The following is a 24151-nucleotide window of genomic DNA, read 5'->3' as shown; positions in this document are numbered from 1 at the left end:
GATTAATGATACCAAAATAAAAATAAAATAAAATAAAAGAAGGTTAGATGGTACAGTTTGAACAGGTGAATTGTAGGGCATGTGAATTATATCTCAATAAAGCTGCTACCAAAAAATACTATAAAGTTAAGCCAGCCAAGATTATTTTAGAGTTCTGACACAACAAATACTCTCAAGCACGTGCAAACTCAGGATATGCAGCACTCATGAGTCTTTCTGGGGAGAAAAAAATGGAAAACATCAACTACCTGACAATGAGACCCAAGAAGAAACAAATAAAAATAAAAATCATTCAAGAAACAGGGAGCTTAGCATTAAGAAATGAACAACTAGATAAATAACAGCAAAACTAGTGAAAAGTGGGTGGTGGGGGAGGAAAAGGAGAGAAGAGAATGAAAGCTAATTTTCTCATTTTTCAAAATAGATCGAGACTGTCCAAAATTTTTAAATGAGTTTAATACAAAACCTTTGCGATGCTATAACCTTTTAAAATTACACAATCTTTTTCTAAGGTTTAGCAGGATCATTCAAGTTGAATATGTATTTGAGATACAGTCAATATAAAGCAATTCCTTTCAATTGGGTTTCTTCTTTCTCTGTCAATTTCAGTTAATAAAGTTTTGCCAATGTATTTCTTATTCTCTTTTTCTACTCCTCTGTCCAATTCAGTGCTTCTCAACCAGGGGGAATTCTGCACCCCAGGGGGCACTTGCAATTTCTGGAGACACACTTGGTTGTCACATGGGGCAAAAGGTATTACTGGCATCTAGTGGGTAGAGACCAGGGATACTGCCCAACGCCCCACAATGCACAGGAGGCCCCACCCATAACAGGGGCAATTACCCAGCCCAAAGTGAAGAGTGTCCAGGTTGGGAAGCCCTGCACTAGAAATATTTAGCAATGTCTGCAGTAATGCTTTTATGAGTAATGGTATTAAGCATTATCTTGGAGTTATGTAACTCTTAGTGATTATTACATTATTTTCTCTGACATTTGTGTGGGTATCTTAAAATTTTATGACTCTATCAATTAAGCCATTCATATTTAATTTTAAAACAATGAATCTTGAGTATCATTAGGATTCCCAGTCTCAAGAAAATGGAAATCTTTTGGAAGTGTCACAAAGAACATTTCTTCCCTCACATTTGTCAAGTTTTCTTGATAGTAATGGGAGGCCTTTAAAAAAAAATAGAAAACAAAGCAAAGTAGGCCACAAAATTTTTTTTTCTTCGAGAAGGAGAAAGTATTTCAGTTTTACAAAGGCACTCTCATTAAAAGAGTGAAAATCAAAATATTAAGTAAAATAGTGTGTGTATTTGAAAATACTTTTCCTGCCACAAACCCAAGTGTATTGATGAGACACGGCTTGGATGGAACTAGCTGCTCTTTATACTACATAATTTTTTTAATCAGAGTAACCCTTTACAATATAATCTAAACTCCTTTCATTTAAAGTATATATTTGCATATCATTCGATTGCTTACATGATCAAAAATTAATTTCTGTCTCTGACGAATAATTCACAAGCTACTGGTTTCCTGGACTGTCTATGATGGATCATTCTCATTCTGTTATAAAATGCTATTTATTGATTATCTTTCATGTAACAGGTAATGTACTGCATGCCAGGAACACAATAATAAATGAGCAATGGACCTGCTCTTGAGAGACTCAAAAATAATTAAAAAACAGTATAAGAAATACACCCTTGTAATACATTCAAAGTTCTTTGAAAGGGCAAGGAACCTGTGGAAGGCTTCGGGGAGGAAGGGTTTGAACCTGGATGTGAAAGATTTCAGCGAAAGGATTGGGAGATTTTGCAGGTGAAGGAAGGCAAGTGGAGAGACACGGGAGCCAGATGCCATCAGTGGTCCACAAATTTCTTTCATGATGCAGGACCTGCAGTGGTGGGGAAAGGTCCCTGTACTTGTCTTCCTGGTAGATGTTAAGCATCTAACCCTATGTGTCAATGCTGGACTTCTACTCTCTCCTTAGCATCTGGGGAGAGTTCTGAAGATTCTGCAACCACAGACAGCATGCTTGCTGGGTTATTTTTAGGTGTGCTGAACAGTGGAGGAATTACTGGAAGACTTTTGATGGCATCTCAAACATGAAGACGATCCCACTGCTCCTGGGAGAGTGACTAGAAAGTACAGGAGTGAGCCTCCTAGTCACAACTCCTCGGCCAACTGGCAAGCCCAGATGTCTTCCTATGATTCTTTCTTTTGACTCTTTTGCTTCTAAAGTTAATATAACTCAATCAGTCAGCCGGATTCCAAGACTGTCCTGGAGAATACCCATGTTCCTAAAACCTTTACTGCTTTATGAGTTTTCTTCTGGTATTTCTTAACGACCTAGATTTAAAAGAAGCAGCTATCATCCTTGGTATGAAATGTACCATTCTTGTGAGTAATGGCAATGGGGGAGGTTACACATGCGTGTGAGCAGGAGATAAATGAGAAATCTCTATAGTTTCCTCTCAATTTCGTTGTAAACCTAAACTCAAAAAATATTCTTAAAAAAATTAAGCAACTATAACTAGTCATAATATGACTTAGATTTTGTTTTCGTTTTTGTTTTTTGAGTCAGATGTATTGAAGGATAATTTCCATGAAATAAAACTGAGCTTTTGTGGATAGCTCTAGGAATTCTGACAAACACAGAAAGCCAAAAGCCACCACCACACTCAAGATACAGAACATTTCCTACACTTGTTCCCCTTTGCAAAATTTCCCTCACTTTCAATCTGTTGGCAACAGAGATCCTTTTTCTGTTTCTACAGTTTTGCCTTTTCCAGAGTATCTTAGAAATAGAATCATCCAGTAGGTAGTCTTTTGAGTCAGGCTTCTTTCACTTGGCATAGTGCATCTGAGATTCACTCCTGTTGGGCGAGTATCTGCCAGTAGCCATTTCTTTTTTCTGTTCAGTAGCATTCCATGGTACACTGTGGACACACCACCGGAACACGGAAGTTTACCCATTCGCTAGCTGATGGATAGCTGGGTGGTTTCTGGTTTGGGGAGATCATGAATCGTGAACAGAGCCAATATAAACCTTACCTACATACAGGTTTTTTCATTCCTCTGTGTATCTAGGAGTGCAACTGCTGGGTTAAATGGTGAATGTGTGTTTAACTTTTTTAAATTGCCAAACTTTTTTCTAAAGTGGTATGAGGGGTCCAGCAGCCCTGCAACCTCACCATTTGTTATTACCAGTTATTTTTCTTTTTTAATTTTAGCCATTTTAAGAGTTGTATGTTGGCATCTCATTGTGGTATTAATTTACATTTTCGTAGTGATTGGTGAGATTGAGAATCTTTTTATATGCTCATTTGAAATCTGTATATTTTCTCTGATGAAGTGCAAATCTTTTGTCCATTTATTAGTTTGATTTTTTATTATTATTATTGACCTGTGAGAGAGTTCTTTATATATCCTGGATACTAGCCTTTATCATGTTAAGATACGTATTTTGCAAGTATTTCCTCCATGTGTGGATTTTCATTTTCTTAATAATGTTATTTGAAAAGCAGTTTTTTATTTGGGTGAAACCCAACTTACTATTATTTTTTTAATTTCATGAATCGTGCTCTTGGTGTTGTTCCTAAGAAATCAAGGTCTAACCCAAGGTCACTAAGATTTTTCTCCTATATTTTCTGAGACATATTTACAGCTTTGAGCTATTTTTTGTATGCAGTTTAAAGTATGGGTTTAGAGTCTTTTTTGTTTTTGTAAATGGATTCTAATTGCTCCAGCACTATCTCTTGAAAAGGACTATTCTTTCTCCATTGAGTTATATATATATATTGTGTTATATATATGAGTGTGTGTATATATATATATATATAACTCATATATATGTATATATTTTCCCCCCCGGGCTCTCTACTCTCTTCCATCAATCTATTTGTCTACCTTGATGTCAATACTACGCTGTCTTGAATTCTGTAGTTTTGTAATATGTCTTAAAATTGAGTAATATAAATCTCCAACCTTATTTTATTTTTCAAAATGCTTAGCTATGCTGGTTTCTTCACTTTTCCATACAAATTTTAGAATAAGCTTGCCAAATTCTACAAAAAAGAAAAAGAAAAATACCTGCTGGATTTTGATTGGGATTGTATTAAATCTGTATATCCTTTTGGGGAAAATTGACATCTTAACAATATGAAATCTTTCAACCCATGAGTATTGTATTTTTATTTAGTTATTTAATTAGTTCTCATCAATGTTATATAATTTTGTTATATGTATATCAAAGTATTTCATACTTTTGGTGCTACTGTAAAAGAAACTTTTTAAATAAATTCAATTTATAGTATTTCATTATTAGCATATAGGAATATAATTTATTTTTATCTAACTTTGTATCTTGTGACCTTACTAAACTCATTTTTTAATAACATCTTACAGATATTCTATCCAAAAATCCATGTCATTTGTAAACAGACACATTTTTATTTCTTCATTTCTGATCTATATGTCTTGCATTCCTTTTCTTGATTTATTACATGTGCTAGGACCACCAGTATGATATTGAATAGGAGAGGCGAGAGCAGACATCCTTGCCTTGATCATATTCTTAGAGGGGAAGCATTGAAGTCTTCGACTATTCAGTATATTAGCTATCAGATTTTCACAGATGCCTTTAAAACATCAGGGAAATTCCCTTCAGTTCCTAATTTTCTTCATTTTTATCATAAATAGGATATCAAAGTCTGCCATTTACTTTTCACATATATTTTCAAAAATTTATTTCCATATTCATAAAGAGATAAGTTCATTAAGAACAACAATATTTACTAAGTTTCATGTCTACAGCACACCTTTAAAGGCAGCTTTATCATCCATATCTGACCTACTTTTGGGCAAAATGCATAACGATGTTATCTGTGACTTCTGGCATCAAACAGTAATAGCAGCAGTAACATGGAATTTCAGAACCACCTACATTTAAAAAAAATTAAAAGAAGCTTAGAAAAAGACAACATCAGTTAATTAGGGGTAAGCTCATATCTGGGACCAATAGGTCTCAGAGTAATTTTTGTTTATTTATCCTACTTTCTCAAGGCTTCTGTCTCTTTCCTAGAAAAATGGCTAGATATAAAATTTTCAACATCTCCAGTTTGTGTGACAAAACTAAAATGTTTTTTTTTTTTTCATCTTTCCATTTTTAAAGAAAACCTAAAAATTCCTTGTCTCAATGAAGTGAACTAGCATCCTACCAGCATCCTGTTATCACAGCGGTGGGTACCAGCATCCTGGACTAGCAGCTTTACTCAAACCAGAAAGCTGGGGAGCACCCTCACATTCTTTCAACCTTAACTCCTCTCTAGCCGAGTCTCTTCTTTAAGCTCCATGCCAGTCATTGCTTGGTTCCATCTACATCATTTTCCCTTGTCTCACATCAAAAGTCACTTTGCTGGTCTTTAGGTTTATAACTGGTTCTCATGCTTCACTGGGATCATAAGGATGAAGTGATTTCTCAGCCTTAAATTATTCAATGTTCCAGGCCCAATGCCTTCAGGATAGTGCCTGCATATCTTTCTCCTGTTCATAAGGCCCACAGTGCAGGACCCCCTGTCTGGATGCCCCTATCTACCCCAATTTAGCTCACCTGGGAAGAAAAAAACTGCCTAGGGCATTGCTTCAGGGCTGCAGATTTCTCCAAGAGAAAAGGGGGCCATCACTGTGTGCGGCCATTGCTCTGCTGACTGAGAAAACAAAAAAGGGCCCTTCATGCAGAAAACAGTCCTGCGACCACATGTGAGGATGAGCCTCAACCCTGACCCAGATGTCGGAGACAAGAAGGCCAAGGAAAGCTCGCTCCACAGTTTCATTAATAAGTCAAATTAATGAGCAGGTCTCCTAATACTTCACACTTTGTGAATTCTTATTCCCAACATTGTTATCCTCCCTCTGCAACCCAAGGTCACAAAAGTTTAAGGCCATAGTTTCTCAACTCTGCACTCCTGATGTCCTGGGCCAGATATTTCTCTGTGGAGACCCGCCTCCCGAGCTGCAGGATATTTAGCACCCTGGCTGGCTTCTCCCTCTAGATGCCAGTGGCATTCAACCTGCGACACCTGTGACAGTCAAAAATGTGTCTAGTTATTGCCAAATGTTCCCTGAGGGGGCAAAATAGGCTCAGAGAGAAAATCACTGCTCTAAGCAAAGAGGTTCTATGTGTTTAAGATCACGGCAGGACGTCTGCAAGAAAGAAGCTCTGAGGGATAGAGTTTGAGAGAGTCAGTCAAAGCACACCAGGTTTCCGGGGATTGTGGCAGCCGGAATAAGGGGGATGGCGGAAGCCAGCCTGGGCCCCTGAAGGAGTAAGATCAGAGCTGGCAGAGAAATGGGCATGTGATGTACAGAACAATTTCTCTGCTCACACAGACTCACTGCACAATCCTGGATGCATCCTGAGTTTACAGCCTCATCTCTTTGCACATAATTTTTCTCTCCATGAAATATCTTAATGTCATCTTCATGTGCTTGTGTAAGGCCTACCATGAGAACAGGAAGCAGAGATGATAAAGATTAGGGACAGTAGGTATAATGGCTGACAGTTTTTTACAAGTACATATAAATTTTTATAGGCCGGTCATCTTTGCTTTTTAACGAAGCAACTTCTGCTACATATCTCTGTAAATCCACAGCATTGTTAGATCGTCTCTTCCTCTGTTGAGCCACTGAGGTAAAATTTTCATTTTGGGGCACCCTTTTAATATAAATAAATGTTTCTTCCATTTCCATTTTAAGTTCTGGAAATAACTAAACGCATAAATAATTAATGTATCAGCCTCTAGCCTAACAGGTTTCAGACAGATTATGAATGGGCACATATGCTCATTTCATTCCCTGCTGAAAATACGTATTTTCTGTGAAACCATATTTGAAATTTAAAATTCTTGTTTAGAGCGTTAATACATTGGATATACAAAACAGCATGCCTCATTGATTTACAGTAAACACACACACACACACAAACTGAAAAAGAATGAGATTAAAAGTTGAAACATGTCTGATTAAACTGACATTTGATTCTACTGATGATGTACTTTCAGCCCAGGCCCCAAAGTAGGAAACTCACAAACATTTGTTTCTGAACAACTGTATGTAGCACACTGAGGTTTTCCTATATGGATAATGCTATGGATGAATACGGGAATGTATTTACGAACCAATGACATTGGGATGCTTAGTGGTTCCTTTTTCTTGGAATCTTAACAAGGTTTGCCATGACAGCATTTATTACATTTATTTAATAGGGGTACTTTATTCATTGGCTGACTAGAATAATTATTTCAGACATTGCTTATGAGTTTTCATAATAGAAAGCTGATTAGTTATTATATGATAGAAACATGAATCTTAAGTGACATCACTTTCCTCAGATGTGTTTGCAACACACGGCCACCACTTACTGTCTCCCCGGCAGAGCAGAGGCCCCAGTTTATAAGCTGCTTCTGAGTGCGGTCGGCCTGTGTCTGTAATCACTATCTTAGTCACTGGCAGATGTTCTTTGTAAGAAAGGAATCCGGTGTCATTGGTCCTAAAAAAAGAGCATCAACAACAAAATTCTTAAAATTACTCTGATTAACATAACTATAAAATAAATAACAGTCCTTACTGCCTCTCAAAGCCAAGACGTTCTGAGCTAAATTTGCACATACAGAAAAGTAAGGATCAAACCGCTCATCTGAGTATATAAAAATACCGCATTTTAATGTCCCTTGCAGACAGAATAAAGTTGGTGATTTTTAAATTCAGTTGGCCATTTTCTATCTTTTAGATGGAATGCTTATATCAAGGTGATCATTTTCTAATGGTTAAAAATATCAAATTACCCCATTGTGCACCTGAAACTAATAATTCTGTATGTCAATTATAATTCAATTTTTTAAAAACAGAAAATAAATGAATGATAAATGGAATGGCTTTTCTATTGTGTAATTAGTGTAATGACTGATACTTTGTGGACCTATCATTTTGGTATTTGTTAACTTTTTCCCCTAGGATTTCTTGTATTTCTCCTCCCCTTTCCTACCTCAACTTGGTTTCCTCCATATTTTTTGTATTCGATTTTATTGTTTATGCACTTTTTAGCTCTCTGTCTGTTTATTGTATTTTAATGTTTGCTTTATGGATCCTTACTAATGCATCCTTAATTCATCATAGTCTACTTGGATTTTATGCTTATATATTTTATTACTTAATATAAAATGTCAGAAGCTTACTGGGATAACTTCTTTATCACCCCCTCCACACACACACCTGTTCTTTGTGCTGTTGTTGCAATGTATTTTAAATTCTTATGTTATAAACATTATAATATAATCAAACAGTGAATTTTAATTTTTTTAATTAAGAGAAGAATTTAAACACTGGCTATTCTATTTACTGACATAGTCAAGATTTCCAGTCCTCTTCTTTCCTTCCTGAGGTCTAATTTTTCATCCAGTGTTATTTTTCTTTAGCCTGAAGAATTTGTTAGTTTATGGTGTAGTTCTACTGGCAAAAAATTCCCTCAGTATCTGTTTAATCTGTAAAGGACTTTATTTCACCTTCATTGAAATATACATTTGTTCAGTATAGAATCCTAGGTTGGCATCGCTTTCTCATTACAGCACATTAAAGATATCATTCCATTGTCTTCTGACCTGCGCTCCTGATGAGAAGTCAGTCTTCGTTTGTATCATTGTTGCCCTGTATGGACTGTGTTCTACCAGATACACCCACCCTGGCTGCTTTCAAAATATTTATCTTCACCAATGGTTTTTTGCAATTTGAACAACAAGCCAACATGCTTTTCTGTGTTTTTATTCTGCTTGCGTTCCTCTGAGCTTCTGAAATCTGTACATTAATGTTGTATTAATTATCTACTATGGCTTCACAAATTATCCCCAAATTTACAGACTTAAAACAATAACATTAATGATGTACAGTTTCTGTGTGTCAGGATCCTCTGGCACAGGGTCTGTCCCAAGGCTGCAATCAAAGCTCTGGCAAGGATGGTAGTCATCCTAGGATTGATAGGGAAGGATCTGCTTCCAGGCGTACTCCTGCGGCTGTGGGCTGCTTCTGTTCCTCGCTGCTTGTTGGCCTGAGTGCCTCCATTATTCACTGGCTGTGGGGTTGATGGTCACCCTCAACTCCTTGCCATGTGGGCAGCTCACCACATGGTAACTTTTTTCATCAAAACAAGAAAGCTAGACACGTCAGAGAGAGAGCTGCAAGCAAATCAGAAGTCACAGTTTTTTGTAACCTAACCTCAGAAGAGCCATCGCATCACCTTCACCATATTCTATGTATTAGAAGCAAGTCACAAGGTCCAGGCAACGCTGCAGGGGAGGAAATTACACACTGGTGTGAATAACAGGGAGCACGGACCATCAGGCGCCATCATGGAGACTTGCTACCATGGGTGTTGTACTTTAAACAAATTTGAGAAATTTTCAGCCATTATTTCATCAAATTCTTTTCCACCTCATTTTATTTCCTATCCTCCAGAGACTCCAATTTCTTGCCTGTTAAGTCTGCTGTTTTCCCACAAGCCACAAAGGTTCTGTTCATTTTTCCTCCAATATTTTTTCCCCTGTGTTCTTCAGATTGAGTAATTTCTATTAAGCTGTCTTCAGGTTCATTGAAGATTTCTTCTGCTGTCTCTATATGAGTTCAAGTCCATCCAGTGCATTTTCCATTACAGATGTTGTACTTTCCTATTCTAAACTTTACCTTTGCCTCTTTAACAGAATTCTCATTTGTCTGCTTCAAATACTCTCTTGTGATTATTTTTGCCTTCACATCTTTGGTCATGTTTATAATTGTTGCTTTAAAGTTTCTGCCTACTAATCAAACATCAGTGTCCCAGGGTCAAGTTCTAATAACTTCTTTTATTTTCTTGACTTTGGATTGGAGTTCACCCTTTTGTGGGATATGCAATAATCGATAAGAATGCACTGAATATTGGGGTGATACACCATAAAGACTCTGGACTCTTGTTATCATTCTCTGAAGACTGTTTTGTTTGGACTCTTGTTATCATTCTCTGAAGACTGTTTTGTTTTTGCAGGCAGTGCAATCAGAGCCTTATCACAATAAATTGTGGAGGTTGGTTTTATATGTCTGTAGGGTGAGCTGTGTCCATTTTGCTTTTCATTTTCAATCATACTCAGTTCTGGGACATAGTCCTTGCTGTAAAAACATGGACCTTCTGTCATTTCAATGGAAAGCTGAGGGCTTTACAAAACCCATTACAATTAATAAGCCTTAAACTCCAAATTCTGTCTCTCCGCTGGTAGTAGCCACTGAAATGTCTCGATAGTTTGTTTTCTCTACAGTTTTCCAGCTGTAGCTCTCTGCTTGGTTCCTAGAAACCTCCCCTCTGTGCGTGCAGTTCAAGGGTCACATGAGGATCTGGGCAGAGCTGATTAAGTAGACTTCCTGCAAGGTCTTCCATTCTGGGATTTCCACTCCCTCAATTTCTAATCATTCTGGAAGCCCCAAACTCTATCCTCTGATACTTCAAGCCAAAAAACACCTAGAAATGTTCTAATCACCCCATGGTTTGTGGTCTGGGGAGTGTCCTCAAGGGAAAAGACATGAAAACATGCATCTCACCCACTTGGGTTCCCTTCTTTCACAGGTTAAAGGCCCCCAACTAACACCATAGTTTCTGTCTACATTTGGTTGTTCTCCAATTAACATCAAGTGGGTGTTTTTATAAATCTATTTCCTGGGATTATAGATGCTATCTGAGGGAGGTTAGTTCCATGCAAGCTACTTTACCATAAACAGAACTTAATATGAGAAGTTTCAAATGTTATTTTTAGAAATTAGTGTTGATGAATAATGTTACGGAGGCACTAGGGAGTTGCTGGTGATTAGGTTAGGCTGTTTTCTTTCTGTAAACACTGCTCTTAGCCTTTTATTCCCATTTTAAAATATAAATATTACTGTGTAGGCATTTTTTTGAGAAGACAGTGAGAAAGAGTGCTTTCCAAAGGCAGGAAGAATTTTGAAAAATTGTAGTTTGAGTAAGAGAGACTATTCTTATCAAATGTGTAATACTGAAAATAGTCATGATGCCATACGGATGCCTCCTTCTAGGATATTCTAAAAGAATCTGTCTTCTGATATAATATAATCTTGATGTTTGCCAAATAAATAAATGAAATATCAGGCAATTCAAAATATGAGCTCAATTAACAGCTAACTGATTTCTGGAATTAATGTTTATTCTGCAACCAAATCAATCACACTTACAGCCAAATTGACTGTTAATATTTAAAAAAAATTCTTGTGTGTAAATTCAGTTGCTCAGCAATGTAAGATATACATTTTTGAAACATGAATATGAGAATTTAAAATTTCACTTCACAGATAAATAAAGTCAATCTACATTCCACCTCTGATCTCAAATATAACATAATAATTGTGTTAAACCTTCCAAAGGAGAACATATGCACAAGACTTCTCTTCTACTTAGAATAATACTTCGAGCTTGACTTTCATATCCGTAAATGTTTTAGGTTCAAAATGCAATAAACAGAACTTCATCTTTGTGGCATGGTTTGTCCTTTGCAAAAATAAAAGAGCTACACCTTCCCCAATAATTGTGGGATGTTCTAAGTTTACTTGTTTAAAGGTTTTATAGGCAGATTATTGAAATGTGCTTTAATAATGAATGGTTGTAAGTATCTTTTGAGAATAATGGAATTTTTAATAACACCTGATTTTAAAGAGAATGATAACTGGTTTACAGTGAAGAGGCAACACGAAACAGAAGCCCCTTTCTATCGTTATTACAAAAATAAAATGTACACAATTCATGATCAACAAAACATCCCTTTATCTAATTTCATCACTGTACTAACTTGTTCAGTATTACATATTTTGAGTGAACCATTTCGAAAAATAAACTTCGTTTTACGTAGGGAAAGCATAGGAAAATCACCATTCATTCCGGTCGGCGTCACAGTTGCAGTGATACTGAGAATCAATGCAGTTCCCCTCTAATCCACAAGTACATTTTTGGGGATCAGGCAAAGAACCTCCCCAATACGTCTGTGTTTCATTGGTTCCTCCAACCCACCAGCTCAGAGGGGTTCCATCTGAAAGACAAATGTAAGAAACGTGACACCTGACTCTCACCCCACTGCCTTCCATACCCTTGTAATTTCCTACTTCCCTTTCTTCCCAAATCATTCAAAAGGGTCAAAGGAAAAAGAGAAAGATGGATTTCATGCAGTGATATGCCAAACACTTTTAATGATGGCATTTCCTTAAGAAAGCTTTTTTAAAAAATACTTTATTACTTAAAATAAATGATTGACATATTTTTCTTTGAGTAGAAAAGAAACTGCAGTTCCTATTTAATTTGGGCACAATGCTAAAAATGTATCGAGAGCAGTTCACATATATAATTTATTTAACAATAATTTCTGAAATAACAAGTTAACAAAATATAAAAACACAGTAATTAACATATCAGAAACAACACTGACTTGATATCATAAAATGCCCATTAAAACATCATGGAATGTTATATAAAGTCAGTGATTTTTCTCAATGTGCTTATTGGCTAAATAAATATGAGTTGTTTATTAAATATTAAGCATAGTAAGGCACTCCCCTGTCATGATTTAAGACCTATTTGAATGTATTTTTTTCTTCCATTTAATGGTTTGGCTATTTATGTGGAGACTATAAAGTAACACTGGAAGATCTTTAAGCCTGAAGCAAATATTACATTTAAAAAACAAAGTTTCTCTTGCCAAATGTACTTCTTTGTATAATGAATGATCAGCTACCAGCTCTTTTCAGAGTTAAGACCAAACATGAAGCCAAGGAACTGGAGCAAAGGGAAGACGGAACATTTAGGTGAGGCATGCAGGCAATCTGCCTCAGAAAAAAAACAGGTAGAGAGGAAAAATCATAGTCATTTGAGAATCAGGCATGAAAAGAATGTGACAACAACACAGCTCCTCAAAGGTGCCTGATCATTATTCTGTTGACTTTCAAACCTTTAAATTGTTGCCAACGGCCCTACTGAAACTCTGGGACATAATTTCTCCCTTAGAAATGCCAATGTGCATAATAATTTGCCATTAGATGGGACCTCTACTAATGTGACAACCTCTCTCCCAGTGTCACCATGCATACCGGTCCGTGCCACGCCAAAAAACAAGAGGTAACATAATCAGAAGCTTATGTTATGCATGAAGACATTAATATCAAGAATCTTCATTTTTTAAAATTCATGATTAAGTATCAACCAAATGTAACATCACCTTAAAATATATTTAACAGATATATTTCACCATATACCTTAAAACATTGTGTTCGTAGATCAAAAAGAAAATAAATCACTACTCCTAAATACTGAATAATATTTTCACATCTAAATTTCCTATCTTCCCTATAAAATGAAAACCACATAATGTTTTCAAGATACCAAATACCTTCATTTCCTCTCAAGACTTTTTGAAGTGTCCTAAAGAATTTAAGTATGAGATGTAAGTAGGAAAATCATGAAATTTTATCAGACATGTAGAAAAGACATAATACCCACTCTCCTTAAAGTTTTCCAAAAAACAGAAGAAGAGGGAATACTTCCAAACACATTCCATGAAGCCAACATCACTCTAATACCAAAACCAGGCAAAGACCCCACAAAAAAAGAAAACTAGAGACCAATATCCCTGATAAACATAGGTGCAAAAATACTCAACAGAATATTAGCAAACTGAATTCAAAAGAGGCTCATACATCATGATCAAGTGGGATTCATCCCAGGGATGCAAGGATGGTAGAACATTCCAAAATCCATCAACATCATCTACCACATCAACAAAAGAAGGACAAAAACCACATGATCATCTCCATAGACGCTGAAAAAGCATTTGACAAAATTCAACATTCACTCATGATAAAAACTCTCAACAAAATGGGTATAGAGGGCAAGTACCTCAACATAATAAAGTCCATATATGACAAACCCACAGTTAACATTATACATAACAGCGAGACGCTGAAAGCTTTTCCTCTAAGATCAGGAAAAAGACAAAGATGTCCACATTCCCCGCTTTTATTCAGCATAGTACTGGAGGTCCTCGCCACAGCAATCAGACAACACAAAGAAACAAAAGGCATCCAGATTGGTAAGGAAGAAGTCAAGCTGTCACTGTTTGCAGATGACATGATATTGTACATAAAAAACCCTAAAAAATCCACTCCAAAACTACTAGAACTAATATTGAATTCAGCAAAGTTGCAGGATACAAAATTAATACACAAAAATCTGTTGCATTCGTATTTACTAACAATGAACTAGCAGAAAGAAAAATCAGGAAAACAATTCCATTCACAATTGCATCAAAAAGAATAAAATATCTAGGAATAAACCTAACCAAGGAAGTGAAAGACCTATATGCTAAAAACTATAAGATACTCTTAAGAGAAGTTAAAGAGGACACTAATAAATGGAAATTCATCCCATGCTCTTGGCTAGGAAGAATTAATATTGTCAAAATGGCCATCCTGCCTAAAGCAATCTACAGATTCAATGCAATACCTATCAAAATGCCAATAGCATTCTTCAACAAACTGGAACAAATAGTTCTAAACTTCATATGGAACCACAAAAGACCCCAAATAGCCAAAGCAATCCTGAGAAGGAAGCATAAAGCAGGGGGGATTTCACTTCCCAACTTCAAGCTCTACTACAAAGCCACAGTAATCAAGACAATGTGGTACTGGCACAAGAACAGACCCATAGACCAGTGAAACAGAATAGAGAGTCCAGATATTAACCAAGCATAGATGGTCAATTAATATATGATAAAGGAGCCACAGGCATACAATAGGCAAATGACAGCCTCTTCAACAGCTGGTGTTGGCAACACTGGACAGCTACATGCAAGAGAATGAAACTGGATTATCGTTTAACCTCATACACAAAAGTAAACTCAAAATGGATCAAAGACCCTGAATATAAGTCATGAAACCATAAAACTCTTAGAAGAAAACATAGGCAGAACTCTCTTGAATATAAACATGAACAACTTCTTCATGAACATATCTCCACTGGCAAGGGAAACAAAAGCAAAAATGAACAACTGGGACTATATCAAACTGAAAATCTTCTGTATAGCAAAGGACACCATCAGTAGAACAAAAAGGCATCCTACAGTATAGGAGAATATATTCATAAATGATATATCTGATAAGGGGTTGACATCCAAAATATACAAAGAGTTTACACACCTCAACAAACAAAAAGCAAATAATCCAATTAAAAAATGGGCAGGGTACTGAACAGACACTTCTCCAAAGAAGAAATTCACATGGCCAACAGGCACATGAAAAGATGCCCCACATCACTAATCATCAAAGGAATGCAAATTAAAACCACAATGAGATACCACCTCACACCAGTTAGGATGGCCACCATTCAAAAGACAAACAACAACAAATGTTGGCAAGGATGTGGAGAAAGGGGAACCCTCCTACACTGCTGGTGGGAATGTAAGCTAGTTCAACTATTGTGGAAAGCAGTATGGAGGTTCCTCAAAAAACTAAAATAGAAATATCATTTGACCCAGGAATTCCACTCCTAGGAATTTACCATAAGAATGCAGGATCCCAGTTTCAAAAAGATATATGCACCCCTACGTATATCGCAGCACTACAATAGCCAAGAAATGGAAGCAACCTAAGTGTCCATCAGTAGATGAATGGATAAAGAAGATGTGGTGCATATACACAATGGAATATTATTCAGCCATAAGAAAAAAACAAATCCTACCATTTGCAACAACATGGATGGAGCTAGAGGGTGTTATGCTCAGTGAAATAAGCCAGGCGGAGAAAGACAAATACCAAATGATTTCACTCATCTGTGGAGTATAAGAACAAAGGAAAAACTGAAGGAACAAAACAGCAGCAGACTCACAGAACCCAAGAATGCACTAACAGTTACCAAAGGGAAAGGGACTGGGGAGGATGGGAGGGAAGGGAGGGATAAGGGGAATAAGGGGCATTACGATTAGCACACATAACATGGGGGGTCACGGGGAAGGCAGTATAGCACAGAGAACACAAGTAGTGATTCTGTAGCATCTTACTATGCTGATGGACAGTGACTGTAATAGGGTATGTGGTGGGGACTTGAAAATGGGGGGGAATCTAGTAACCACGATGTTGCTCATGTATATTAATGATACCAAAAAATAAAATCATGAGAAATTTTTCAAAGTTCAAAATTAAAATTATAAATTATCAGTGATCATGGTAGAACATCCCACTCCCCATAGTTAAAATCCCAATGACTAGAGCATTCCCATTTATTAGCCTTCTAATGTACTGACTCACAGCTTGCTGAAAACGAAATTTCCTACACATCCCAGTTTATTCATCCACAATTATGGTGCCATTATTACTCGAAACTTCTGTATGTTCAACATCTGAAACAACTGTACATTTTACTTGCCTGACACCACCTTCCATTACTGTTCTCCCCCAAATATTCCTTATTGTGAACTCAAAATCCAAATTGTTCTATTTTCCAACTCATATCCATTCTACATGGATTCTAGGGGTCATGGACCCAAGGAAAATCTGTATATTCATTAATTATCACCATCCCTGATTCTAGAGGCTTCTAGAGCATACTACTTTCTTTACTAGTGGCTCTCAAGCCTGGCTGAAACACCTGGGCAGCCTTAACCAAAGGCACCCCGCACCACCGGCCGTGAAGGCAGGACCTCTTTCCTACTCCATGCCGACCCGTTTACTCTGTAGGGCCCTTGCTCACTGACCCCTTGAGGGTTTCTCTTTCTGGTTCTTTCCATGTCTGACCCACTGGTGACTCTGAGGATTGTCTTCCTTTTTGTTTTTTTATTCCAGCTGAGCGACTCAGTTCATTTTTATCTCATCACACTCACTTTACCTTCTATATAATTAAGGTTCTCATTCTTAAAATGCACTTCCATATTTGCTTATCTCTTTGGTTGGATTCCAAGATCACTATTTAGCAACAATGAAAATCAGTTGCACATGAAACTGGCATGTTAACTATAACAACGATGCACTTCAGAGCTGGGAGGAGAGGAGTCCTCTTTGTCATCTTTATGTGGCATGTCACCCACTCTTCACCACACCCCTGTGAGGTTGGTATTCTTGGCCCCATTTCAGAGAAGAGAAAACAGACTGAGAAAGATTCTGCACTAGAGCTAATCAGGAGAGACCTGGGACTTGAACTCACATCTCTCCCCACCTTTAAATCTTATGCTGTTTGTGCTACAATTATCCGAAGGCCATTCACAGGTGCAACTGAGGTTTCAGAGGGACAAAATCAGAGGGGAGACCAGGAAAATGGGAAGAATTTGGAGGGGTCAAAGGCCAAGTCAGGATACTCTGGAAAAGAAGAAGATGATGATGAAAAGGAGGAAGGGGAGGAACTCAGGCACAGGGGAGAAAATAATTGTATGAAGTAGATGGAAGAAAACATGTGAGATGCTTAAAAGAAAATGAAAGGTCCGAACATCGTACCAAGAGCTCAAACTCTTCCTGCATGATCCACACAACACGTGATGATCACACAGGGAATGCATTTCATTTAAAATTCTTCTATCTGGAACTCTCATCTCTTTTAAGACAACAAGCGGAGTAAACATTTGAACAAAGTGGCTTCATGGTGCAGATGTCTTAGAATCTTTAATTTCTGAAGAAATATATACCTCAGTATTGCTGCTAAAAAACAGGTTGTTGAGGGTGGCGTGAAGGTTGCCTAAACAGAATGGACCCATAGTTTGAGTTCTGGTGTCCAGACACAAAAGTCTGTTTTGGACAGACAGGAACCAGGAGGCACTGGAGCATCTTACACAGGACAGGGTCATGATGGAAGCAGTGTTTCTCAAAGGTTAATTCTTTTCAGAAAGATCAGTATTTCAGACTCTCTGTTGGGTGGTTAGAGGATACGCAGAGATGTGAGCTAGGAGGCCAGCTGGAAGGCTCTCAGAGTAGCTTCAAGAATTAGGCCATTGAGGCCACACAAAGGCAGAACTGGGGGGACCTAAGACACCCTCGCCTAATGGGACAGTCTCAAGGGAGAAAACACAAAACCAGAAACAGAATTCAGAAGTAGACTGCTCATTAAAAGTAGAACAAAAGAAAGAGTTAAGATGGTTTTCCAATTCCTGTTTGAGCTACTGAGCTATTTCCAGCAGCCTGTTCTAATTTTCAGTTACACCCAGAGGCTGTCAACAATCCATGAAAAGAGTCACACACACTTTCAGAAAAGCAAGTCATATTTTTATTAGCTCTTGTCCATGATAAAACAAGCCATATGTGTCACTTGCCCTTTATGAGGGATAAACACTGTACATTCATTGAGTATCAGAACGAAGCCTCATTCTGCACAGTTACCTGATTGAGGTCAGGGAGAGACTCTCAAGGCGATCAGGGCTTTGAACAAAGTTCAGTGTGAAATGACCTTGTTCTTTTCTTCAGGCAAAAGCATCTCTGTGACTTCCAGACTGCGACATGTTTGCTAAGTACAGAGACATGCATCTGGGTATGCAGGGGCATGCTAGATGCCCCCGCCACCTTGGCAGAATTAAAATCCTCAGGAGCTGATTAAGTAAAGCGCCCTGTGTGAGCAGCGGGGCAGAGGCCTCAGTTTATTTACCTTGCTTATCCACAAGCCGTGACTTCTTGCAGTAGTAGGTAAGCTCCTGTGCGCAGTGCTCCGCGCGGCTAATCGTGGCCTGGAGTTGCCCCATGCTGGCCACATACTTGAAAACCCCAGCATATGGGTTCTCTGGGTGAGTATTTCTGACTCTTGTTAAGTCAGAACCATTGTGCTGTATGATGGTCCACGCAGTTTCTTGTAGGCAGAAATGGGGAAGAAAGAGAGGAGACCATCACTAGTCTGCAAAAGTTAAAATAAATAAAGAAAATCAAAATCACCTTTTATCTGAGTCAAATTTTTCTACTCATCAAACCTCTCTGAGAGGCAGAATCAGCACAAATGGATTCTTAAAAATTTTTAATTACAGCAAAGTGATTCTTCTCCCTGTAATTTATATGATTGCCATACATTTGCAAGTGACTTTATTTTACTATAACTTAGCCAGAAAATATTTTTGTTGAAAATTTAAGAAATCTGATTATTAAAATTTGTGGTACATTTCATCAAACCTGATATTCTCCTTTTTAAAGATGAATCATTATTTTCCTTTAAGAAGGAAAAAAAAATGCTGCCTATTATAATTGCCAAACAGCATTGATTGTTGACACACCCAGAATTTAGAGATGTTGCAATGTGAAAAAAAGTTCATCTTCAAATTTGTAAAATATGTTAAATTACATAAGGTAAGCAATGACTTTTTTACTCTCAAAAATCATTCACGTTACCAGCAATAATAAAATCAAATTTTTATGGACTGTATTTGTCTCCCTTCAGACAACATTTAATTATGAGTGTACACCTATTTCTTTACAAATCAAATTTGAAATACTCATTTTGGTTTTCTGCTACGACACTTAAATAATGCAATAGTTATACAACAATAAGAAGTTGAACCATTGTTCAATGGCTCTCTTGAGCCACACATATCTGATACATTATCAGCAACTCAACTAACACAAAAAATATCTTTTTGAGTTTTCAGTACAGCTATCATTGTTGCCACCTGAATGTGAACATTTCCATCATACTGATTCCCAAAACTGTTTAGATGAAATAAATATCCCACAATGTCTACAGTAGAAGATAGGCATACTGTACTTTCCCAACAATAGACTTCATATTATATTTACTGTGATATATGCAGGGACAGGAACAGATTAATCAAAAGGCCTCTGATTTAATAGGTAAGAAACAGATTGGAAGTTGTCAAAACTCTGCTATATTTGTGCTGTTAAATCACATTAAGTCTTCTGTATGACAGAGGAATATTCCAAGTTGGAGAAAAACAGTGGATAGAATTTCCACCCCACCTCTTTTTAGCTAATACATTCATATGGAGTGATCAAAACAAGGTAAGAAATTTCATCCCCACCCATCTCCTGGCCACCAAAATTTTGAATAGAGAGGCCTGCTAAATAACTGAGGCAGAAAGCAAATCTGACAGCCTTATTGCCTCTGATGCGTGGACCATTATTTTTCTCTGAAACAACAGTGGTTACATGTATTTCCACCTTGCATTTCAGCTCACCATAAAGCTTTATCAGTAAGTTGGCTTCCTTGGAGGACATGATATATAAGCTAGTGAAATTAACTATGGATGGCCAGATAGCAGTGCAGTGTAGACAGTTAGGAGATGTGAATTGCAGATCACATGGATGTGTGCCCTTAAGAAAGTCAGGTAAAGTCTGAGCCTTCATTTCCAAATTTGGAAAATAAAGTGGCAGAATATAGGAGGCAATATAGTAGGTCTGAAATTCTATAGTTTTAGTCAAATCAACCTTGGCTATAGTAAGTTTAAGATTATTAACAGGCAAATCTGTTCACCTAGCCTCTGTTGGACTCTGCTTTTATTGTTCAGCAAAATGACTCATCTTTTCTGGTGGTAAATTACGGCCTGCGTGAGGAAACTCAAATCTGGCTGAGTAGCTCTGAAAAGAACAGGATGATAAACCTGCTTGAAGCCTTGGTCTCTTTGCCTTTGGGTCACACAAAGAGGGACTTCCTATCATTTAGCAGCTACTGGGTCACAATTAACATGATTCTAAAGTTCTTTTAAGGTGTTGTTAGAAATCAAAGCCAAAGTGCATGACAACCATTAAAGGGCAGCTTGTAGAAATGTTTCCTTTTGAAATACTAAAATTTCAATATTATGATAGTTTCTGCAAGTGATTTTATTTTCTAATAAAAAGTGCTACAAAATATGATGTTAAGCAGTTCCTGTGCTAATCAGACAATCTACACTTCCAGGACAATCTAGCAGATTGTCAATGGAATCAAAATTGTCCAATGAAATCAATCAGAGACAATGAAATCATCACAGTAGATTCTGAGCAACGGAAAGGAGTGCCCAGCAGTCATGTTCCAAATCTCATGCACTTTACTAACAGGGAGAATCTCTCAAAACCTATTAACTTAGAGTCTCTTTACTGTTCCTTCAGATATGGTTATATTATCTGATGTTTCTACAAACACCCATTTAGAAATTACAACTGTAAAAGTCACAGACCCATCACAATTTGTAATGGAATATTTTGTGATTTATTCTATTGGTCTTTTCCACTAATCTGTAAATTCTATGGGAAGAGTGAAAGCTTCTAGTTTGCTAACCATAGTATCTCCAGCACACCGCGGAGGGGCTTGGCACAGCAAGCAGAAGACATTTGTTAGAGAAAGAAGGGAATGAATGAATGAATGAAAACAATGCATTGTTCAGACTACAGCACAACCTTTCAGGTTATCTGATTCCAACTTCATGGCAGTTCAGAGACTGTCATTGCCTTTTAGAACTCTGTAAATTATGGAGAACTGATAGAATTGTAAAACATTATTGTCTAAAACTGAAGAATGTGGGATGTTATCCTACTTGCACATTATCAGGTTATCTTGCCTCATATATAAATTATATATATATATCTTGTCTCATATATAAATTATATTAGTCTCTAGATGTAGATATATGGATGATATGGATATCAATATATACTGACAGACAGACATGGGGTATCTCTAGTTCTGGACCATTTGCTCAGAGAATCCCAGCAGCATCCACTGTCCACACCCCCATGTCCCTTGGGCTGACACAGTGATGAGTGCCAGATGCACCGCACGTGCTGGGGCTGCACCACCCGAGGAGAACCCAGTCATGAGACGGAGCTTATGGTGGGTGGCTGGCCTGGCTTGTCCCCTCCAGACAGCGACAGAGGAACTTTGGCTCTGGGATGCAACAAATCTTCTCTGAGGAGAAGAGAGGCAAGTCCTTCGGTTTTTATCACTCTTAAACTGTAAGCAAATGCATCTGGAGGAGATCAGCCTTTAAATCTCTCCAGAGAAATTTACTGTCTCTAACTTCTGAGACATATTTACATTCAATTATCCTTTAACACAGGCTTCAGATTTTTTTTTTCTTTGCAAACAAGGCATTGTTGCCTCACAACCAGTATTTCTTGTCCATAGACAAGCAAATTCCACCTGCTGAAGGTTCAACTGACTTTCCTCTTACAGGAAGGAAAAAGCCAGTTTTGTTTCCATTTGCACATTAATTTCAGCATTACTGAAACACAGATATGTCTGTTCTTTGGATTCTCCTTGGAGCTGGTTGTAACATCTTACAAGTTTCCTCATTCAATAATGTGTTGAACAAAATCTTTAAAACGTGTGTTTTAGCTCTTACTGTTATATCTGTGTAAGAGTCATGATTTGATTGTCTTGAAAATTATTCTTTACCAGATGCCGAGAGAGTTGTTAAGGCCAGGAGGGGCACAGAGAAGTGAGTAAGAAGAGATGGCCGAAATAGGCAGAAAAATTTATGAAACTTAATGAACACACTAAAAAATTGAAAGGCAGTTTGGTTATTCGGGTGTCTCTCCCTGAAGAGATCTATAATATATAGATTGTACGTAAAGCAACTGAGTAATTAAGAACTTGATTTATCTTAGGCTGACTGCTATTATTTGTGTGCTACCAGTGTAAAGAAAAAGACATGCTGTGTAAGCAACACAGTTGCAGGCTTGTGCTCCTTCAGGATTAGCAGCTGAGGGAGATGGAGGCAATAAAGACTATAAAGGCAGGTAAGAAGGTGCTGTGTTACGGGAAGCCAGGGAGACGAAAGGAGAGAACAGCCAGCCTTCCGGAGCAAGACTTGATGCAGACAAGGTTGCACTTGAATAATGAGAGCTGGTTAATAACTCTCTTAGCTATTAAGAAGGGCTTTATTACTGAAATCCCTGAAGTAAAAATAATTTTGTTATGGTAAGTCTTACACACTCCAGCCTTCTCATGGAATGATCTCAGGAGCCCTTATCTCAGAATCACAGGGGGGAGCTTTCTAACAGAGCAAAGACCCAGGCCTTGGTCTCTAAGCTCCCTGAGTCAGTGAAACCAAATGCAGGGGTCCTGGTCCTGGTGCAGTGGGAAGGTGAGCTTAAGCCGCAGAATGTTCATTGTCACAGAAGTGTGAAAGCCACTGCGTTAGTGCTCATCAATTTTTCCCCACTGAAACATTTATCCATAAAATGCAATCTCTGATAATGAGATAACTTCTTGAACATAAAACTATTTCATTATAGAAAAAGCAATCTGTTCAGTGTAGAAGAAAAAAAAACCTGTATATTTCAATAGGGATGGCCACTGGGATTCATATTATCCTAATTATCTTAAAATTATATTTAGAATACCCTGTTTAGAAAGAATTTTCAGTCTTTAACATAGTTTAGGAAATTATTCATTCAAAAGAGATTTTCTTTGTATCTTTTTTTTTCTTTGTGTCTTTTAGCTTACAATGCTTGAAGGTATTGGTTTGACATGAATTCTAGACTAATAACTGGATTTTTAAGTTACACATGTGCAAGCTACCGATTCCGCATTTTGTCTTGTGCTCATTACTGTTACATCTGAGTTGTATAACTAGAGGATATGTTATTGGCTACAAGCAATGAGACATTGATAGAATGTGACTTTTTCTAGTAGAAAAATTTTCCAGCTGGGAGGAAAGAGACCAAGGTTTTTGTTCCTGATCCATCCCAAATGATCTTTCACCTGCCTCACTGAGCATCCCTGAGTTCTTGGTTTCCTCATTTGCAAAACCAGATCAAAAGGAACTGTGTCAAGCTGCAACATGTATTTCTCACTGGGTTGTTACATTCTGGGAGTGTCACTTTTGTTTGAATTATTTCAATATTCCAGAGCTTCTGAAGACACTTAGCTGTCTCCTAACTAGATTATCTGGGTCTCTGCACTCAACAGTTTGGTTTTCAAATGGTTTTAAATTTTGTGGATGTCTTCTTTTTCATCAATACATTTTGATAATTTACTAATGCACCTTTAACCTCTGTGTGTGTCTATGTATTTACATATATGTATTTACTTCAAGTCTCTTAGAGTTTCTAGAGTTGGTGTGTGGTTTAGGTGATTAAAATAAGGAACATTAATAATGTAATATGATGAAGTAAATGTGGA

At 37.3% G+C, this 24151-nt stretch overlaps 1 protein-coding gene across 3 annotated transcripts in view; it reads right to left on the bottom strand.

Annotated features, from left to right (window-relative positions):
- Positions 1–24151, bottom strand: part of CNTNAP4 (contactin associated protein family member 4) — a 258054-nt gene that overhangs the window by 64525 nt on the left and 169378 nt on the right. For all 3 annotated transcript variants that reach the window (XM_036909317.2, XM_057492932.1, XM_036909318.2), the window contains 3 exons: positions 18695–18892; positions 11960–12116; positions 7428–7555 (listed from right to left, as the gene is read on the bottom strand). In XM_036909317.2, the coding sequence (XP_036765212.2) occupies positions 7428–7555; positions 11960–12116; positions 18695–18892 (483 nt within the window). The remainder of the gene's footprint in view (positions 1–7427; positions 7556–11959; positions 12117–18694; positions 18893–24151) is intronic.

This window comes from Manis pentadactyla, chromosome 15 (genome assembly GCF_030020395.1).
Source record: "Manis pentadactyla isolate mManPen7 chromosome 15, mManPen7.hap1, whole genome shotgun sequence".
Lineage (NCBI taxonomy): Eukaryota > Metazoa > Chordata > Mammalia > Pholidota > Manidae > Manis > Manis pentadactyla.
The sequence above is the reverse complement of the archived record's forward strand: the minus strand, read 5'-3'. Positions and strand labels throughout refer to the sequence as shown.